This window comes from Lampetra planeri, chromosome 9, assembly GCF_965212315.1.
Source record: "Lampetra planeri chromosome 9, kcLamPlan1.2.h2, whole genome shotgun sequence".
NCBI classification, from domain to species: Eukaryota; Metazoa; Chordata; class Hyperoartia; order Petromyzontiformes; family Petromyzontidae; genus Lampetra; species Lampetra planeri.
The window spans coordinates 6,523,301-6,543,272 of record NC_136115.1 but is presented as its reverse complement, the minus strand read 5'-3'; the positions used below and the strand labels follow the sequence as shown (position 1 = coordinate 6,543,272).

At 40.3% G+C, this 19,972-nt stretch overlaps 1 protein-coding gene across 2 annotated transcripts in view; it reads left to right on the top strand.

The window, feature by feature from the left end:
• The window catches only part of HELZ2 (helicase with zinc finger 2), a 52,604-nt gene that overhangs the window by 23,926 nt on the left and 8,706 nt on the right, over positions 1-19,972 (top strand). Inside the window, exons 15-26 of one of the 2 annotated variants that reach the window (XM_078597530.1) lie at positions 2,680-3,015; positions 4,133-5,541; positions 6,577-6,865; positions 9,284-10,134; positions 12,145-12,369; positions 13,721-13,990; positions 15,609-15,850; positions 16,507-16,589; positions 16,875-17,000; positions 18,322-18,468; positions 18,706-18,847; positions 19,782-19,937. In XM_078597530.1, coding sequence (XP_078453656.1) covers positions 2,680-3,015; positions 4,133-5,541; positions 6,577-6,865; positions 9,284-10,134; positions 12,145-12,369; positions 13,721-13,990; positions 15,609-15,850; positions 16,507-16,589; positions 16,875-17,000; positions 18,322-18,468; positions 18,706-18,847; positions 19,782-19,937 — 4,276 coding nt within the window. Of the gene's footprint in view, positions 1-2,679; positions 3,016-4,132; positions 5,542-6,576; positions 6,866-9,283; positions 10,135-12,141; positions 12,370-13,720; positions 13,991-15,608; positions 15,851-16,506; positions 16,590-16,874; positions 17,001-18,321; positions 18,469-18,705; positions 18,848-19,781; positions 19,938-19,972 lie in introns of both variants that reach the window. The other variant, XM_078597529.1, reaches the window with a different exon arrangement.

Below are 19,972 nucleotides of genomic sequence, written 5' to 3'. Positions count from 1 at the left end.
CCTCTTCCATAAGGTCGGGCGTAGAGTGGGAGTCTGGATGGCGTCCGTCTCAAATTTCTCCATGAAGATGTTGGCTACAACCGGAGATAGGGGGGAGCCCATTGGGGTGCCCTCAATTTGCTTGTAGAAGGTTCCATTCCAGGTGAAGTATGTATTGGTTAAGCAGTGTCTCACCAGGGGGGGTCCCCCAGCATTCAGTCCTTGATGAACCAAGTCTTCAATGATTGTGATGGTGTCAGGCACAGGCACCTTGGTGAACAAGGAAACCACATCAAAACTGACAAGCAGGTCGTCTGGGGACAGGGCAATCCCATTGATTGTCGATACCAGGTCAGTAGAGTTTAGTACTGCAGAGGTGGTTTTTCCAGTGAAAGGCCGTAGGATTTCGGACAAAAAACGAGCCAGTTTGTAAGTGGGGGAGTTGATAGTAGAGACAATGGGACGAAGAGGTGTATCTTCTTTATGTATCTTTGGCAAGCCGTACAATCTTGGTGGCCTGGCTGCAGAAGGTTTCAACGAGAACTGTTTGCTCTGATCAATTAATGCGGTTGAAGCAGAAATGATGTTGTTGGTTTTGGAGACGAGGCTGTTGGTGGGGTCTCTTTTTATTTTTGTATAGCTGCCATCGTTGAGTAGTTCTTGAATTTTGTTGTTGTATTCTATTTTGTCCATGATGACAGTGGCATTGCCTTTGTCGGCTGAGAGGATGACAATGTCATCCCTCTTTTTTTAATTGAGCTAATTCAAAACACTCATCTTTGCTGATGTTGCTAGCTGGCATCTTAGCGTTTTTGAGGGTTACAGAGATTTCAGATCTTGCTACGTCTGTAGCGATGTGACTCAAGCCCTTGAGAGCTACATCTACTCGAGCAATTATATCATTAACTGGTATGTGTCTAGGTGTGACTGCAAAGTTTAGTCCTTTAGCTAAAACGGATTTCAAACCTTCAGAAATAGGACTGTTACTGCGATTAATTACGACTTTGTTAACATCTAGCTTTTCAATGTGTGGGTCCGGTTTCTTGTTTGAGAGGCGGTTGAATTTGGAAATCAAGTTGTCCTTACATTTAGTCGACATAGCGGCAGCTGAAGAGGCAGTCATTTTTTCCACGTGTTCCCAATCCGATGTGGACATTGTTGCACTCAAAGATAAGTGTGATTTGTAGAGTGTCTTGTCTAACTGATCTAGTTCGGTGCGCGTAAGTCTGATTTTCTCTGAGATAAGAGCTAAGCTAGTTCTAGACAGAATTCGTTTCGCATTAGAAGAAGTTACAGCAGCAGATGTTAGTGTAAATGCGTTTGGTATTACCTTAGAGTCGCGGCATCTCTTCAGAAAGGTGAGAGACTCGATTAGCTGAGCCTTCTTATCCCGGAGCTTGTTGAAGGATCTCAAAGTTATGTGGAAACCCTCCCCGTAGAGGCGGTTAAATTTCGATTTAAAGCTTTCGTGACTGCAGGGATTCATCTTCTTGGTTCTTTCGGTAAAGTCACGTAGAAGGGAAGTAATAAAATAATACAAATAAAACATAATAAAACAATTCTCACGACGTTTCGGCCACAACGCAAGCAGCCGTCCTCAGGCGAAGAATGAGACATTATCAAGCTAGGAGCTTATATAGGTGTAGCGAGGAGGAGCGCCTTAACAAAAGAATGTGCATATGAAGAGGAATTTAGCATACCAATGGGCACCACCGTAGGAAGATCCTTCTTGGTTATCCAGCCACCGAGCTTTAATTTATAATTGTGTAAATTATATACATTTACTTCTTATCATATGGTTCATAAATGTGGTCATTAACCTAAAACTATACAACAAAAACGAAGAAGTGCCCAAAGAAGCATGGAGTATTGCATGCTTGGTATTATACTTCAAGACAGAAAGAGGAGCACGTGGATGAGAGCACATATGCCGGTTAATTTCATCATTCAAGTGGGCGTGGGCAGGATGTGTTGCTAAAAGTGATGACGGTCGATCATGAAATATAATAACAAAATGGCCACCACGGAAACTTATATATCAGGTTTCCACAGCCTTGATAAAAATTGAATTTTTCAACTATATTCAAGTGTGACTGCATTTGTGATTTCATCACCAGTTGATGCTTAAGTGGATTGTTCAGCAGTAGCCGCTTTGCTTCAGAAGCGTTGTCTGGCATCAGATTTGTTTGATCAGCTTCAGGCTGTTTCAGGCCAAGTAGGACTTTGTGATGATGGGCATCTCGTGTGTGATCGGGGTATGTAGACTTTGTGAGAGACCACAGTGTGATTACATCGTCCAGTTGGATTCCTGAGGATTGTCACAAATGGAGTGTTTCCTGGCGAAACCTTGTAACTGCAGATTGTATTCTTTGGGTCTTTCGGTAAAATCTCATAGATAGGCTCAATCGATCGCAACACAAGCGACGTCATCACCTGATGACTTTACCGAAAGACCCATAGAATATGAATTCCTGCAGTCACGAAAGCTTTAAGTCACTGCAGACTGTAATATGAAAGAAGCATGTCCTAGAGTATGTCCGTAGAAGAGTTGAAGTGCCAAAATCAGCTTCTGTCCAGCAGCTGAGTGGATTATTACATCGCAATACAAATGGTGACAGCTTTGAGGAGGCCTTCAATGCCGATGATGAAAATGACGAATGTCGATATTTAATGCTCAAGTCGACCACTGTCTCCCACCAGGGAAGGAGTTCACTGTGATCGTGCTGAGCACAGTGAGGACGAGGTCCAGCCGGCAGAGCGTGGTGACGGACGGTAACCTGGGATTCCTGGCCGATGCGTGCGCCCTTAACACGGCCATGACGCGGGCGCGTGCCCTCGTGCTTGCCGTGGGCGATGCCATGGCGCTCTGCTCCTTGGGGAGCTGCAGCCGCGTGTGGCAGAGTTTCCTGCGCGAGGCTCACGTCCACAGCAGCATGCTACCGCCCAACATGGTGCCTGAGGACATCGCCGCCAATCTGTCAGACTTGGCCAAGCTGGAGGGTGTTGAAAGGCAATCGCAGCTTCCTGGCTTAAAAGGTAGCACGTGTCCACTTACAGATGTATTAGACGACTGAACTCTATATGGCGTTAAAGATGCATGGCTTATAGTGTACAAATAGACTCCAGCACCTTACCACAACCAATTTTAGTATTTAGCCGAGCTGGTTCATCTAAATTCGGAATCCGGCTAGCCGTGGTACAACTAATTGGGGTATTACTTCATTCATAGTTTAAGACCATAAAATGATCACTCCCATCAAGGTGTCTCGTGAATTTTAGGAGCAATTAGTGGCCCTTCATAATATGCAAAAACTGTCTGATTGTGGGGTTGCCACAAATATAAAATCTGTAGATTATTAAAATCTACTGTAGCATATTTCTTGAGATATTCTGTTTGAATATTTTCACTTTCTACATTTCATAATTTACTTATACCTCTGGCTCCATTGCATTTTCTCCTTTAAGTTTTGTCAATCCGTTTGGACGGCGCTGGGATTTAGTGCGCGACTCACATAACGTAAGGGTGAGAGTTCAAATCTAGATCCAAATATGTGAACAACCTTTCAACTCTACATGGCTATAACACGACTTCCACATCGTACAAAGTCAGTATAGTATAAAAGTGGTTAAATTGAGTGTAACATACCCGCCCGTGGAATGTGGAATTTTCAACTATGGCTCACAGCTGTAAACAGATAAGCACTGTTCCACACTCATTCTAGAAGGAACCATGACGATTTTCTATAAGATTATTGTATCTCTCATGGCAGGGATGCTTCCATGGTTATCGGCCTAGACTTGCTGCCCATAGCCCACCGATTTGATTTGATCTCCTAGCGTGGCAGTTGAAACTATGGGCAGGGAAACTTTCTTAAATTCCCTGTCTCTATCCAGCCAGCAGTATAAAAGGGTGCAGCACAATTAGTCCATCAGAGGTTGCGTGTGATCGGATAAAGTGTGGGTTCTCCCACCTGTACCAAGATGTAATACCCTCTAAAGGGGCTCTCTAGGGCTCCTGCTAGTGGAGACCCTTCTACCAGCAGTGGTGTGAGCAAGCAATTGCAGGGCTACACCTTGGTTCATATACTGTGTGTATATATAAAGAGTATCTTATCACATTTGACAGCGTTATATTTTGCCTTTTTCCACACAGATGAGTCCTGGGTCTCAGCTGACAATGGTGAAAGTGATTCTTTAAATGACCCAATTCTCTCCGAGTTGCTGGATGAAAGCAAAGCTGTCTATATCCTGACAACAAAAGAAGGCTACACTACAATTTCTGAGAAAAACTCAGAAGAAGCCAATTCATCACCACCCCCAACTAATGCAGCCAATCCAGAAATAACATCTGGTAACAAAAACATCCAAAACAAGTTTATAAATCATTCGAAAGACAGACTTCAGGAGCTATTAACAACACAGCCACATGTTTACAAGCACTGTGAGATAGTGATACAATCTTTTCATAGTGGCTACGGAATTCCAAAAGACCGAAGTATTCCTCGAATATGTCTTCAATCGAGGGAAAGCATTGGCTGTTCATTTTCAGGAGATGAGGTTGTCATTGAAATTTTGAATAAAAATGATAAAAAGCAAGGTCAGAAAGCTGCCAATGTTGGTGAAAAAAACACCAATGACAGTGGCCGCGTGGTTGGGGTACTTAATCAGGACGTTGAACGTCACGATAGTGTTGTGTGTGGTGTAGATCTCTATGATGCCAACATTATGATCCCCATTGACAAATGCATGCCCAAGATTTATAACCCACCTATTTACAGAAGGCAATGCCCGAATCGGAACAAGGTCGCTGTAAGAAAAAAGTGTCCTGATGGAAGGTGGTACTATCATGAACATTTAAAGGATCAAAACAGGAGCAGCAAGCTTTTTTTGGTAAAAATCCAAAAGTGGCATAGGGGTTTGCCTTACCCACTTGGTATTGTGGTTGATGTCCTGCCTGAACCAAAAGACGTTCGTGGTCAACTTGAGATGTTTAAAGAAATTAATTTGTCTAAGAATGCACATCAAATTCATTCCATGAATACGTGGACATATGAACAAGAATGTGCAAATAATAATGGCAAAGATTGCCGCAAAATATTCACATTCACTGTGGACCCGCCAGAAGCCAAAGATCTGGATGATGCAATTAGTGTTGAAGACCTTGGAGAGTGTTTCAGAATTGGAGTGCACATTACAAATGTAGTGCATTTGGTAAGGAAGGACAGTGATGAAGATACATGTGCCCAGGAGCAGGGAAACACATACTATGAGGATGGTGAAAAACCCCTCCATATGCTACCCAAAGGCCTGCGTAAAGCTTGCAGTCTCCACCCCGATAAAAAACATTCAGCCTTCTCACTTTTCTTCACATTCAAAAAGTGTGCCAGCACCATTGAGCAACTTGAAACGTCACTTGAAACGTCCTTTGAACAAACAGTCATCCACTCGAAACGGAAGCTTACATACGACGAAGCCGACGAGATCATCAGTCGCTACCAATCGATGCCCCTGGACATAGAGCAATTAGATGACTACATCGCAGTAGCCTTTTTCTATTCACAGGTAAGATTAATAATTGCAGGCATCCCAGTTTAATGTCAATTATTACCTGTTAAACGTAATTTTCCAATGAGAAAAGTGTTTATTTTCCCATAGCCAAGTTATGCTATGCACACACTGGGTAAATGTTACGTCTACCTGAGACACACTAGTGAAACAACTAATAATGGTTATGTAAATAAGCCATGATGTCAAATATAGTCTCAGAGGCTCGCTGCTTGTCTGGTTAGAAAATAGATGTTTTTATTTATTTAAAACATTATATACGCAAACATTACTGCTTTATACTGCATATTTTACTGAAATGTGATACAGTACAAACATTTATATTTATATGTGGGGACACAATGGAACTCTGCTTATAAATTAATTTACCCATAAATCTCCACAGCGCATATGTTTTTATACAATGTTGCTTTTGAGTTGAACAAGCCCTCATCGCTGATGTAGATTAACACTGGTAACCCGGCAGCATTTGTTGAACAAGCATGACTTACTGATGAGACCCAGGAGGATTAAAACCGGTCCGTTGTTTGCTTGCTTAAACAATTGCTGCTGGCTAATATTGGTCGAGAAAGCCAATCTGCCAATGTACTAGAACACGTTTTATTTACGTGCAGACACAACACAGAGTTCAGCTTGTCTATACTTTTACACCCATCGTGCTCAGCAACAGTGCATAATGATTTAAAGCTTTCGTGACTGCAGGGATTCATCTTCTTGGTTCTTTCGGTAAAGTCACGTAGAATGGAAATAATAAAATAATAAAAATAAAACAGAAAATATTTTATTATAAATATAAGTCACGTAGAATGGAAATAATAAAAAAATAAAAATAAAACCTTTTATTATGTTTTATTTTTATCATTTTATTATTTCCATTCTACGTGACTTTACCGAAAGAACCAAGAAGAAAAAAGTGCATAATGAGTTTGTTATCCATTTTGTGAACAAGTTTATAAATTGGTTAATTACGTCTCCATTTTATTCGCACCTTGCATGTCTGGGTGCTTGTTTGCCCATTCGTATATGATCAAGATCCTGCGTCAGAGGCGACTGTGTGCCGGCGCCCTGTACATTCAGCCGGATGAAAATAGGCCCATTGACGGGTGCCGGGGACGCGTCATGGTTGAGGAATTCGCGATCACAACCAACCACTTGGTGGCGAAGAGGTTGGTGGAAAATGAAGCCACCGCCGCCATTACTCCATTGTGCCACCAGCCTCCACCGTGTCCAAATGACATTGATAACTACTTGGAAGAGTACAAATCGGTCATCCCTTTTTCGCTGAACCTCACCACCATCCTCTCTCCAATGCCAACAAAAGGTACATCAATGACCCTGCCTCTGGTGAAGCGGTATGACGTGAACGTCTGCAGCAATTCAAATTACAACACTGTAAACGTAATACAACATCGAAGCACATTTTGCAGTAGTAAAGCTTTGTTTAATGCGATAATACGGTAAATACGGTCTTGCATAATTGTGTTGTTGAAGCCCAATTTTGACCAAAGGTCTCAGAAAATGTACGTGACAATCTTTTATTATGCCAGGGTATAAGGCTTCAATAATATGTACCATCCAATGTAGGAACCTATTTTAAAGATATTTTTTTTTAGGTTTTTTCGGTAAAGTCACGTAGGTAAAACATCAAAATTGATGAAAATAAAATAAAACAAAAATCACGACGTTTCGGAGGCAACACAAGTCTCCGTCATCAGGTGGGACCGTCACAGCCAGATTAGCTGCATCAAGTGAGGCAATGATTCAAGATGTAATCCCTTATAAGCAAGTTGAAGGGGGGAGGAGAGGGGGGGGGGAGTTCATCAGAATGTGGTAGCCAATGAATGGAACGTATCGGGAGGGAGGGGGGCGGGAGGGGGAGGGAGCCAACAAAAAGTTGGCGACGGCTTGGACGCGGTTGCTGCACAAGCCAACACAATGGACAGAGGGGGGGGGGAGGGGAGGTCTGATACACATGATAGAACAAAGGAACGAAAATGCCCATGTTTATACCAATGCTGGCTGAACAATGAAGAGAGTACTGTTAAAAATAACTGGGGATGTTAACACTCGGTAAAGTAAAATAAAATAGTGCCTGCAAAAAAGTGTAATTAAGTCTTTTTTGCGTGGTTGATAACATCTTTCCAATGATTACTTAGTTTGTACCCATCATCACGGTTGAAATTATGTCTGTGTTTGTATATTTGTATGGCTTCGTGTACAAACCTTTGATGGTATCCGGGAGGTTTGCAGAGAACCTTGGTCTCGGAAAAGACAATTTCATGAGAGCCCACCGAGTTGTAGCAATGATCGGCAACGGCAGAAGAATCAGTTCTGCCGTGTTTCAGATCTGACTTGTGCTCGCGGACACGATCAGAAACATGACGTTTCGTTTCTCCAATGTAGCAATCACCACATATGCAACTCAATTTGTAGACTCCAGGATACTGTAAGTCAGGAACGACATCCTTCACAGATGGAATCAGATCACGGATTTTATGCACTGTACTGAATCGGACTTGGATCTTATGTTTGTTTAGAATTTTGGAGATCTTTTTGGTCACGCCTGCGATGTATGGTAACGTGGTGGTTTTGGTCGGAATTACATGTGGCTGTTTCTGTGTGGTGGGAGAGACAGCTTGGCGGATAGTACGGTCAGAGTATCCGTTCATCCTGAGGGCCCGATGTACATGTCTTAATTCACCGGTCATTGCTACAACTCGGTGGGCTCTCATGAAATTGTCTTTTCCGAGACCAAGGTTCTCTGCAAACGTCCGAAACGTCGTGATTTTTGTTTTATTTTATTTTATTTTCATCAATTTTGATGTTTTACCTACGTGACTTTACCGAAAAAAACCTAAAAAAAAATATGATTCCTTGCAGTCACGAAAGCTTCAAATCTAGAATTATTTTAAAGATATTGGTGAATGTGTGCAATGGACAATCAAAGATACAATTTTAGAGAAGGATGAACTTTAAATCCAGTTAAGAGCCCACTGATAATTCTAACGAAAAGCTGGGTAAAAAATACAGGGAAATTATTTTTTAATTGTATAAACAAAAAAGAATACACCCATTAGATATGTGACAAAATTAATAGTAATTACTGAATGTAGTTACTACGTGACGGTTTGTGCTGTCTACCGGGCTTCTACTGGAATATAATATAAACATTTACAAAAATAATAACATTTTAAGTGAAATCTTGAAGTGCCCACAATGAAAACTTTCCTCCTAATCTTGGCTCCCCTGTGCTTCATCTCACAAAGGTTTAGCCCATCAAATTATACTCTTGGCTCGCAATGATTGGAAAAAATGCCTTTCAAAGGGCTGGTGGGTAAAGACATTGTTGTCTCAATTCCCCCGAACACGGTAGCGAGGTATTACAGTCGGAATAAGTAAGGCTGAGGGTGGCATTTCCTACTTCTGTAGAACCCAGATGCACACTTTGTCACGAAGCTAGTTGTGTATGGTGACAGCGGTGTTGGGTGTACTGGAGTGACTGTAAAGCTCACGAAAATTGTTGCACTTTTAAGTATTATAATTGGAGCCAATGTGTACATCACATCATAATAATTGACATAAACGTGATTGGAAGGGTTTCAAGATAAATATGTATAAAATATACCTGTATATCTATTGGAATCAGGAAAAGCCAAAGTATTGAGCCTTTGGGAAAGTTTTGAAACGTAAGTATCTGATATGATGTGTTACTAACATTCAATGAAATGTGTTTTTAAAGCTATTGAAAATCTGAAGACACCAAGTCATCTGGAGTTCATGCAGTTTATTTGGGAGAAGATGAAGAAAGCAATACAGGATAATGATTCCTTCAGGCTATTTACACTAATTGCCTTGGATGACATGCATCCTTTTTTGGTGGCTGCAGTGAAGGAATTCCGTAAAATTCAGTTTCACTCAAAGTATATCTGCTCTTCTCCACTATCGACGGAGATGGGCCACTACAGCTTACAGCCTTTGTACACAAAATCAACATCCCCCATTCGACGCTACATTGACCTGGTGGTGCAGAGGCTCTTGGCAGCCATATCAATGCATGAAAGACCAGCCTATTCGCCTGACGAAATTGAACGCCTCTGTCGTAAATTCAACGATCAGAGGAAAGAAGCTGCAGACTTAGAAAAATTGGCCACCAAATTAAAGTTCTCTGAAAAACTTTCAATTCGAGGGTCGCAAAAGCTGGCACTGATTTCCTCAATTGACGAGCAAAACAAGTACTTTGATCTGGTATTTCCACTCGATAAAATTAACTTGCCTGATTATTACAATGTACATTTTCAGTCTCTACAGCTGGCCACACAGCCTCTGTTTGGCAAAGATGAAAATGGAAGGAAAAATGTCACGGTCCAGTGGAGAATCCGCATGTACTCAGTACAATCAGATCCCCCTATGCCAAAGCATTCCTCGACAGACGTTTGTAACGTTAGGTTAGAATCTTGGAATCAAATTCTGTTGGCTGCTAAGAAAAACGATTTTGAAAAGGCATGCGAGCTTATCCAGGAAGAGGACAAGTACATGGATGAAATTGGTGCAAGTGAAAGCAGTACAACTCCATTAAAAGACAAGGATTACGTAAGTACTATTCAGTACCACAACAATTGGTTAAATATAATTGAATGTGCCATGGTGGAAAGATGTTAACTATCTCGCCTAGTATACAGGAGGTTGTGGGTTCGATCCCGACCCTGGTGCCTGTATATTTTAAGTTTGCACGTTCTACCCCATAGTTGCGTGGAGTTTTTCCCTCCACGTTTAGAATCAACGTGCATTTAAGAGTATTTCACTGTGAGACATTTTCACATAAGCCACTTCGTTGAGCTATCATTTGTGGCCAAGTCGCTTCTAAAAAACGCTACATTGCTCAGTGGGCCTTATCTGTTAAAATAGAAAAAAGTTGAGTTTAATAGAATGTTGGTAGGAAGGTGGTTTCAGTTATTCCTCGATTTTTACATGCAAACCAGAGTTTTAATTCCAGGATCATGACAGCTCACCTTTGTCCCAAGTTTACACTGCATAGCACGTCTCCCACCGATGAGCAAGTGCCTCAATGTCGACAGCATAGAAGGAAATGCCTCTCTGCTTGAACCATTTCGGGGCACGTCTTCACTTTGTCCTCTGCTCGGAGTTTGTTGTTCACCAAAGCGCTCCTTTAGAGGGACTAAACAAACGCTTTCTGTGAGCAAAAGTCCAGTAACCTTCTCATTCAAAATACAGACCAATACTTTTTCTATTACTGTGGTCAGTGTAAATGAACGAGCTACACACAATGCCCTCGTTAATGACGCGGATGTATTATGTTATGAAGTAGCTTCACATTCTTCTTTCCGTGCTTCATTCCTAGACGTAGATGATACACGGCATAAACAGGACTAAATACTGAATGTCACACCCCTCTTCCACCCAACATGATGGTTAAACTATTAATTATTCTTAATTTAGGAGCTTTCGTGACTGCAGGAATTATTCTTTGGTTCTTTTCGGTTAAGTCACGTCTGTCTATAGTTTTCTAGTTAGATTTTTGTTGCTATTTCTTTTATGCCTGATGATGATTGCTTGTGTTGCAATCGAAACGTCGTAATATGTTATTTTAATTTATTATTTTATTTTTAGACGTGACTTAACCGAAAAGAACCAAAGAATAATTCCTGCAGTCACGAAAGCTCCTAAATTAAGATTGAACCACTTCTACGGGGAAGTTTTAAGCTTATCCTTTTTCTTTCTGGCTATTTGTTCTCTCTGCCTGTGTCATCTCTTTGGAATTTTCACACTTAAAATTCTAACTTAGCAAATTTTGAAACACGTAATCAACCAGGCTATGCGTTAATTGTGTCTTAACCGACTCTCTGTGTTGTATTACATCACATTTCGATATTTTGCTAGGTTATTTCATTTTCGTGTGCCTGTCTCCTAATTTTCAAGCTTGCGTGCCCGTGCCACGTCGTCATCTTACTTGCAGCAGCAGTACGCTGCCGTACACTCATTGATATGCTAATTCTCTCTGCCCCCTCCCTCTCTCCGTCCCCGCCCCCCCTCTCTATATTTAAGGGACCGTCACAGAAACGACCCCTCTCTTTGTGCCGATTTGTGTCCTCTCTCTGTGTGCCGTTGTGATGTCTGTCTGCTTGTATGTCTGTCTATAGTTTTCTAGTTAGATTTTTGTTGCTATTTCTTTTATGCCTGATGATGATTGCTTGTGTTGCAATCGAAACGTCGTAATATGTTATTTTAATTTATTATTTTATTTTTAGACGTGACTTAACCGAAAAGAACCAAAGAACTATTAATTATTATTTATTATTATTCAATCGTTTTAATATGTATGGTCTTTATTCTTTTTTTTGTATTGTGAAAAGTTATATAGGTGTATTTTTTTAGGTTTGGAGTAGAGTTGGAAGGACTGTCTGAAAAACATCCTAAATTTCTCGTATTAAATTAACGATGGTCCATGAAAACAATGTTGTGGGTTGTGCAAATATCTGCTGCTTTAGAAAAGTTGGGAACCACTGCAACAGAGGCTGATAATTAGCATTTCGATTAACTTCGTGCAATGTTTCTCAAAGCTCTGATGGTATTCTCCAGCAGATGAAAGAGCATTTCAACATCGGGAACGTTGTTCTGAAGACCGGTACTCCCATCAGGGTGCAGCTGGGAGTCAGGGTGCAGGGCGCATTCCTGTCCCCTGTAGTGCAGCTGCTCTCTCTCAATGAGGCCATACCAGATATCTGTATAGAACATGCGGAAGACCCTGTGTCCACGTACAACTGCCATGCTGAATGCAAAACCAGAGACCGCTACAAAAATGTCAAGGTAGGATAAAAGCTGTGTACATATGAAGAATTGTTCCCCGTTACAAATGGATGAGGACATTTCCTCATGTGTAGAACACGAGGAAATGAAACTACTCGAGGATGATGCAGATGAGTTAGTATCACTACATGAAGAGAACATTAGAATTTGTATTGTGAAAAATCTGCCTCTTTCCGAGGTGTTAAAATTCTTGTGATCGGCTCCCCATGTCACGTGCCCTAAACAAATACCTTACCTCTGAAATTGCCTCACATTCACATAAGTAAGCTAATTCGAATAAGCCAAAGATGAAGTTTCCATCAAAAACACTATTCAAAACTGCACAGGGAGCCACATTTGGTCACGTGTGCATGGCTTTAGTTCCGAGCTCTTGGAAGTGACGGTAAAGTATTTATGAATACCATCATATTTCAACGTCATCATCAATCATCATCAATCATCATCTTTCGATAATCTATTTCACTCCTGCACCTGAGTTAACCTCACACCCCCACCATCTGCACAGTTGACATCCTCTAGAACAGTGGCGGCTCCTGCAAAATCTCTCAGGGGGGGCAAATGTCTGGATGATTTATAAGGATAAGGTCCACCCATGCAAAGGATAAATTAACAGCTTAAGCATGTAAAGGCAACTTCACTTCTTTAATATTAATGAAAAATAAAGTGACTCTTACAATACATCTTGTTTGTTTCTATACTCACTATTAATACAATCCACTCAAGTTTATTGTATTAAAGATTCCACTAGGTGGCGACAAATAATATTGTTGGATGCAACGTGCTTACGTATGATGACGTAAGCACGTTAGTGCGAGCCCTCCCGGAAGCCATAGAGAATGCATTGCAGCGCCCCCCGGTCGAAAAAAAAACAGCTTTGAATGTAAGTCTATTGGACCACTCTGGGCGATTCTCAGCCGGAGTGAAATCGCCCAAAAAGAGGCGGTACTCCACAGAACGGGACATGACGCTGATTGGACTATATCCAGAGGCACAGTGACGGCTAGCATGACTCTGTGGTTGAATGACATTGGTGGTGCGTCGCCCAATCGCCCTAATGAAGAAACCGCCCCTGCTCTAGAACTTGTTTTATCCCTTTGGTTGTTATTCTGTCGCACACTGCATTCATGCAATTGCAATTTGGCCAGGTCTCTAATAGCAATGCAACTTCATAGTAAAGTTTAATTCATTTTGAATCACCTTTCTAAGAGCTATCATGGCCACCCACCGCCCACCATTATGGACTGATGGACAGAGGCTAAATCGACAGAGCTAATGCGTACATGCCTCAGTTGGAAAGCATTTGAAAACGAAGATCGTTGTTTGAATAAACACAGCTATTTTATATTTTCAGAACTATCAAGGAATATGGGCACCATTGTCTGCAATGGAATCAGTCACAGTAGCAGTGAATGAACACAGTTCTATAATGCTACGTGGCATGAGGATCCTATGGAGTAGGGATGGCGAGATAGACCATTCAGAGGGAGAGATTCCAACAACGAACAAAGACAAACTGAAAGGAATGTTTGCTCTCAAAAAAGTTTTATTGGATAAGAACTTCATAAAGTGTGATTTCAGGCACTGTTATCTTTGCATTCGTTGCAAGATCAACCCCACCAAGGTCAGTGTTATAAATATGCATTATAATCTATCTGTGCAGATATTACACCAACTTTATTGTTTCGTGAAATGTTTTTACTGTATATTCCTTTATATAAATTGTGTGATCGATGTAATTAATCGAGTTTAGCTCATTTATACTTTCACCTATTTTTTTCACTCAAAAAAGGGTCGTATTTTTTTTTCTAATTAAGAGTCTTGAAAGCTTTTTTTTTTATAATTAGCTTCACCATTACTACCATGACAATTATCTCCAACTTAAAAATTATTTCACTCTCAATACTCTGCCCATAAAACTCATCCACCATTGCCTATCCACGTTGGCATCCTGTATTACTGGCTTGGTAAATGCCTTCATCTCTTACAATACCGTTCCTGGAGCTCTTGAGACTACAGCTGTTTCTGCCATTCCAAAGGGTCATCTGTCCAATCACATTTCCCTCCATGGTCGAAATTAAACTGGTTTCCACACTGCTCTCCTATCTACTGAACTACCTTCTCTCCTAAGACTGTGGATTTCTCTTGACGCCCTAGTATTTCTAGAGTTCCCCGATGCTCTTTTCATTGACCACTCCCTCCTCATTAAATATCTTGACAACCACATCAGCATTTCCAACACACTTCTCTTATTCCAATTCTTACCTCTCAAACCACTTCGACCTTATATCCATGCCAGGATTGACTCCTGTTAGAAACCTCTGTGCTATGACACCCCAGATAGTACCATTCATTACCCTTTCCTCAATATATCTCCTCCCCTTGGAAAAATAGTCTCCGGCTCTCATGTCAAATCTCACTTCCATGCTGCTGGCACTCAGTTCTACATTTCCTTTGCCACAAACAAACCATGATCACATCCTACTTTGATGTGTTTTAATCTTGTTTTTTTTTATCAAGATGAATATAATTAATTTCGAGTTATTATTCTCTTCCCATATATCTCAGCTCGGCAGGACCTCCCACCGCCACCTGTGCGACATTTCCATTATCCAACGCTTCCCTGCCCCAGCTGCTGCCGAAATCCTTGTGCATGTTTTCATCACCTCATTTACTCAACTGCTGCCACTCTCTCCACTACGTTCTCCAAATCTGTCCCCTCCAATCATTAGGTGCAAAAATATCACGACCGGATCCCTCACCCGCACCGGTAAATTTGACCACATAACCAAATGATTTGACCTATCCACTAGTTCTTGATCCTATCTGCGATCAACTAACTCAAAGCCCATCCTCAGTGACTTCAGGATCCTCCATAGACCCATCCCTGCCACCTCTTTCTGTTCACCTCAATGACACTCCTTCAATGCTCTATACGAAGGCCTTTTAGTGAAGCCCTGAGTTAACTTTTTCATATTACTTCTACTCTGCTGCCACCATAATATGGCTATCTGCACAGTAGTTTCTTCTATTTAAGTTCAGGGTCATGACATAAAAATTTCTCCTTTGCCTATGACCAATCCTTTTATTTAAAATATATGGTCAGTTTTTTCCACCATGATGCTTCTTTCATTTATTTTGTATGGCATCTTAATATTCTGTTCCATTTACATTTTTATAAATCCATATTGTTGTAGATTTTAATTGATGACGTGCAGAATTGTGTTTAAATCTTTCTTCAGGGTGCTCAAGATCAGAAACTCACCACAGACAGTGACTGGTACACCTGGGTCTGTCATGCAAAAACGACAGAAGTACACATCCCCAAAGTCAATCATGATGAGACATGTAAAAACATGGATGATACTGAGGTGAAGGTGAAGTTTGTGGAATGCACAAGGTCTATGCAGGAGATTCCAAAGGAGATTTGCAACAAGTATCAGCCTTACATTATTGAACTTATTCCCAAATCCATCACGGATGTGTACGTATAACTTTCACAAACAATGTGTATTTAAAATGTCCATACGTTTCAATTCAAAGAGTTTTTTTTGGGTTAGAGCACGTTAATATATAAATATGTCATTAAACCTGCCACCACCCGACACAGCCAATTAGTAAGGGTTGTCACGTAAACAGAACATGCCAATTCGTTACTAGTACAGCACACCGGTGTGTTAGAGAGCCAAGCCACAACATTTACAATCTGAGTACGACGTTTCGCCAGGAATTACAACTAGCTTCATCATAATTACTGGTGAAACGTCGTACTCAGATTGTAAATGTTGTGGTTTGGCTCTCCAATACACCGGTGTGCTGTACTAGTGACGAATTGGCATGTTCTGTTTATGTGACAACCCTTACGATTTGGCTGTGTCGGGTGGTGGCGGGTTTAACGACACATTTATATATTTATGCAATCTAACCCAAAAAACCTGTATTATGGATGATATTGGTCGCGAAAGCCTACGTGTTAAACTGAGTTATATTAGTTTACGCTTATTCTATGACAAGTGAATTTTGTTTAATGGTCACAATAAACTTCGATGATTCTGTGGATATACAAATATAAATACTGCATACTAGAATGAAGGAATATTGGTACCTCAAGTTGATATTAGTTTACCTTCTCTACATCAGGCGGAAGGAGAAGGCGATTCAAACGCTGTATGAAGCTCCCCTTGCTAAGGATATTGCCCTTGGCTATGATGATATAGCTCGAAGTAAGTTTACCAAAACGTACACATTCTTCACATCTTGTTTGTGACTGGACTGCAGCGTGTTTCTATTTACATTTTTAAACTATTCTATTTTCCATGTAACTTTCTTGCTGAAAAGTTCTCGCACATACGTTGACAATATACGACCACTTTATTATATTTCTATACTGCCCAAATAGTCGTTATTTATGTCTTCTTGAGCTAATGTCCTATGCGGCTGTTGTTCAGCAAGTGCACAATCATAGCTCAAAGCCTTACTAAATGTGTAATTCTCTTTAACTTTCCTAGTACACCGACATCGAGTTACAGAGAAAACAGATTTCAACATTCCAGGCTTTAAACTAAATGACATGCAGGCGACGGTTATAAAACAATCTCTCACGTCTACGTTCACGGTCATCCAAGGCCCTCCAGGTTCGTAGTGAACATGTATCGACACAAATGTGTTTGTGGCTTTTGGGTGGCTTGATATTATCATTTATTATTATGCTGAATTTTAAGTTTAATCGTATGTCCTGGGACCAGTATTCAATTACATGCACTCCTATCCAAATGTAATAAGGAATCATGATTTGAAGCTTTCGTGCCTGCAGGAATCCATACTCTTTGGTTCTTTCGGTAAGGTCACGTAGGTAGAAATATTATTATTTTTATTTTGTTTTATTTTTCTACCTACGTGACCTTACCAAAAGAACCAAAGAGTATAATGGGAAAGTTAGGATTCAAAAATTATCAATCGATGCTTGTAATATTTGAGTACTTGTTTTCGAGAGGACTTTATTTCACTCACGAGTAAAGGGGCTGGGAGTATAAAACTATTAAAGTACAACATTCTCTTAGCTCCTATTCACAACAGTGTCAATGATGTTTCACTTGAAGTATTTTATGCAAATCCACACAGGTGTATTTGTTTTTCATAATTAAAGTTTTTGGGTTAGATCGCGTTATTATGTCGCAACCCTCCACCACCCGACACGGCCAATCAGTAAAAATGTGTCACGTTAACAAAACGCCAATTGGTTACTACTTCAGCTCACCGGTGTGTTTGAAGAGTGAATCCACAACATTTAGAATTTGAGTCCGACGTTTCACTGGTAATTACATCCAGCATCTTCGGGCGATTTGCCAGAATAGTGAAGCCATCCACCTGCTTCCGGTCTTAAACAGTGCAGCAGAACGACGTCATCGTTGTTGAACCCCATCACGTTTCGAGATCAGAGGCAGAGGTGGGGGGTATTGTAATTATATAATAGATTAGTAATCAGTTAATTAGTATGTGATTCCTCTATAAGGAATTGTAATATGTATTGTGTATTACTTAATAATACGCTTCAAGGCTGTGCTAAGTCTGTAGCTATCAGAGCGGTTAAAATTATTGGTATTTCTCTCAATTTCGATGGATTCTCTCACTAGTCTTGGCGAAACGTCGTACTCAAATTCTAAATGTTGTGGATTCACTCGTCGAACACACTGGTTATAATGGCTTTTCTAGCGGCAAGGATCACAAACTATTTACAGGTAACATACGAATTTAATTATACATTTTCGGATGCACAATTTGATGCATGCATTGGAAGCATGAGAATTCGTTTGAATGGGATGAATTCGTTGATCGTTGGACACGTAGTTTTTGTGTATTTTGTATTGTCTAACAAATATGAGCACTGTCCCAAATACTCCTTTGAGCATAGATGCCTTTTTGGCTTCCTAATTAATGTTCTCCTTGGACCAACAGGCACTGGAAAAACCGTTGTGGGAATCCACTTGGTCAAATGGTTCCATGAAGTCATCAAAACACTGCGAGAGAACTTGCAAGCTGATGCCAAGCATATCTGCAGCCTTTATTGTGGACCTTCAAACAAATCTGTGGATGTAGTAGCAGGTGGGTTATCAGTACCAAGGATTGTATTTCTCAGAAAACGAAATCTACACTATGAACCATTGATATCATAATTTAGCATAAACTAGAATGTTGGCCAAAAGTGACACACATTTCGTTAAAATATATATTGTGCGAGATTTTGTGTGATTAATTGAAACATACGTTGCATTTCATTAAGAAATGCAACTGACATTATTAACAGAAAAATTGTAATGGAGGTCATGTCGACTATTCCAGGGCATTTGGTGAAAATTGAAGACTTAAAGCCTCTAAGAGTGTATGGTCAACAGACAGAGGAAGAAGAATTCCCAATTCCAGGGGAAACTGATGTGATGTTTCTAAGGAGCAAGAAAGTACCAAGAGTCAACCTGACTATCAAGTACATTACATCAAGTGCATCACGTGTTTTTATCAACGCACCTGCTGACAGATAATATATGATACTATATTTAAAGTTTAATCATAAAATATGATTCCACCCATGTTAACATATCACCCAATATTCTCACGAAAAATGCGAGGGTATATCTGCCAGACTCATTCAAATCAAACCATTTCAGGAATTCTGATACAACATGGGACCTCCTTTGCCAGTACCAAAATATGAGAATAGGTTTTCCTCTTTTTTCTGGCAACAAAACAGGTGTTGAGATGTTAAAACACCAAAATGAAACCTTTTACAAAGAATCATATGTGCATTAACCACAATACTTGTGGTCAGAATGCAAACAAAAACATACTCTGATAATATATGCATTGTCTTTGAAACTAATTGGTTCACACCAGATACAGCTTTCTTTCGAGCCTAGTCTCAAACAGTGTTAGACCAGAGGCCCGAAAGAAAGCTGTCTCTGGTGTGGACCAATCAGTTTCAAAGACAATGCATATACTATCAGAGTATGTTTTTTGTTTGTATTGTGGTTAATGCAGACATGATTCCTTGTAAAAGGTTTTAGTTTGGTGTTTTAACATCTTAACACCTGGTTTGTTTGCCAAAAAAAAAGGGAAAACATATTTTCAATTTTGATACAAATTGGTGTCACCAATCGGAGTACTTCTATAGATTAATATGGCAGCATTAAAAAAAAAATAGTAGATAGATTTATAATTGAGGTGTGCACAACCCAGGTAGCACACTGAACAATTCATGTATTTCAATTGAATATTTGGTATCAAAAGCAACACAATGGATTCTAAATTCCAAATATATTGTACTAGACTAAGGCCTCCTATATCTGCGTATTCCGTATGTAAATATCTCTCTACTCAAGCCTTCAACTGCTCTTTAAGAAATGTTATGCTCTCCATTTCAGATCCATCACGTTGCACTACAAAATCAGGGAGGATACCAACCCGAATGCACAAAATATACGTAAATATGATGACAGGATTAAGATTTTGAAAATTAAGAAAGAAGAAAAAGAAAGACGCGAAAGGGCTGAAAAGGAAAAACTTGAAGCTACTGAACAGTAAGGCTCTTATATGTTGCACACTCGAAATGAAG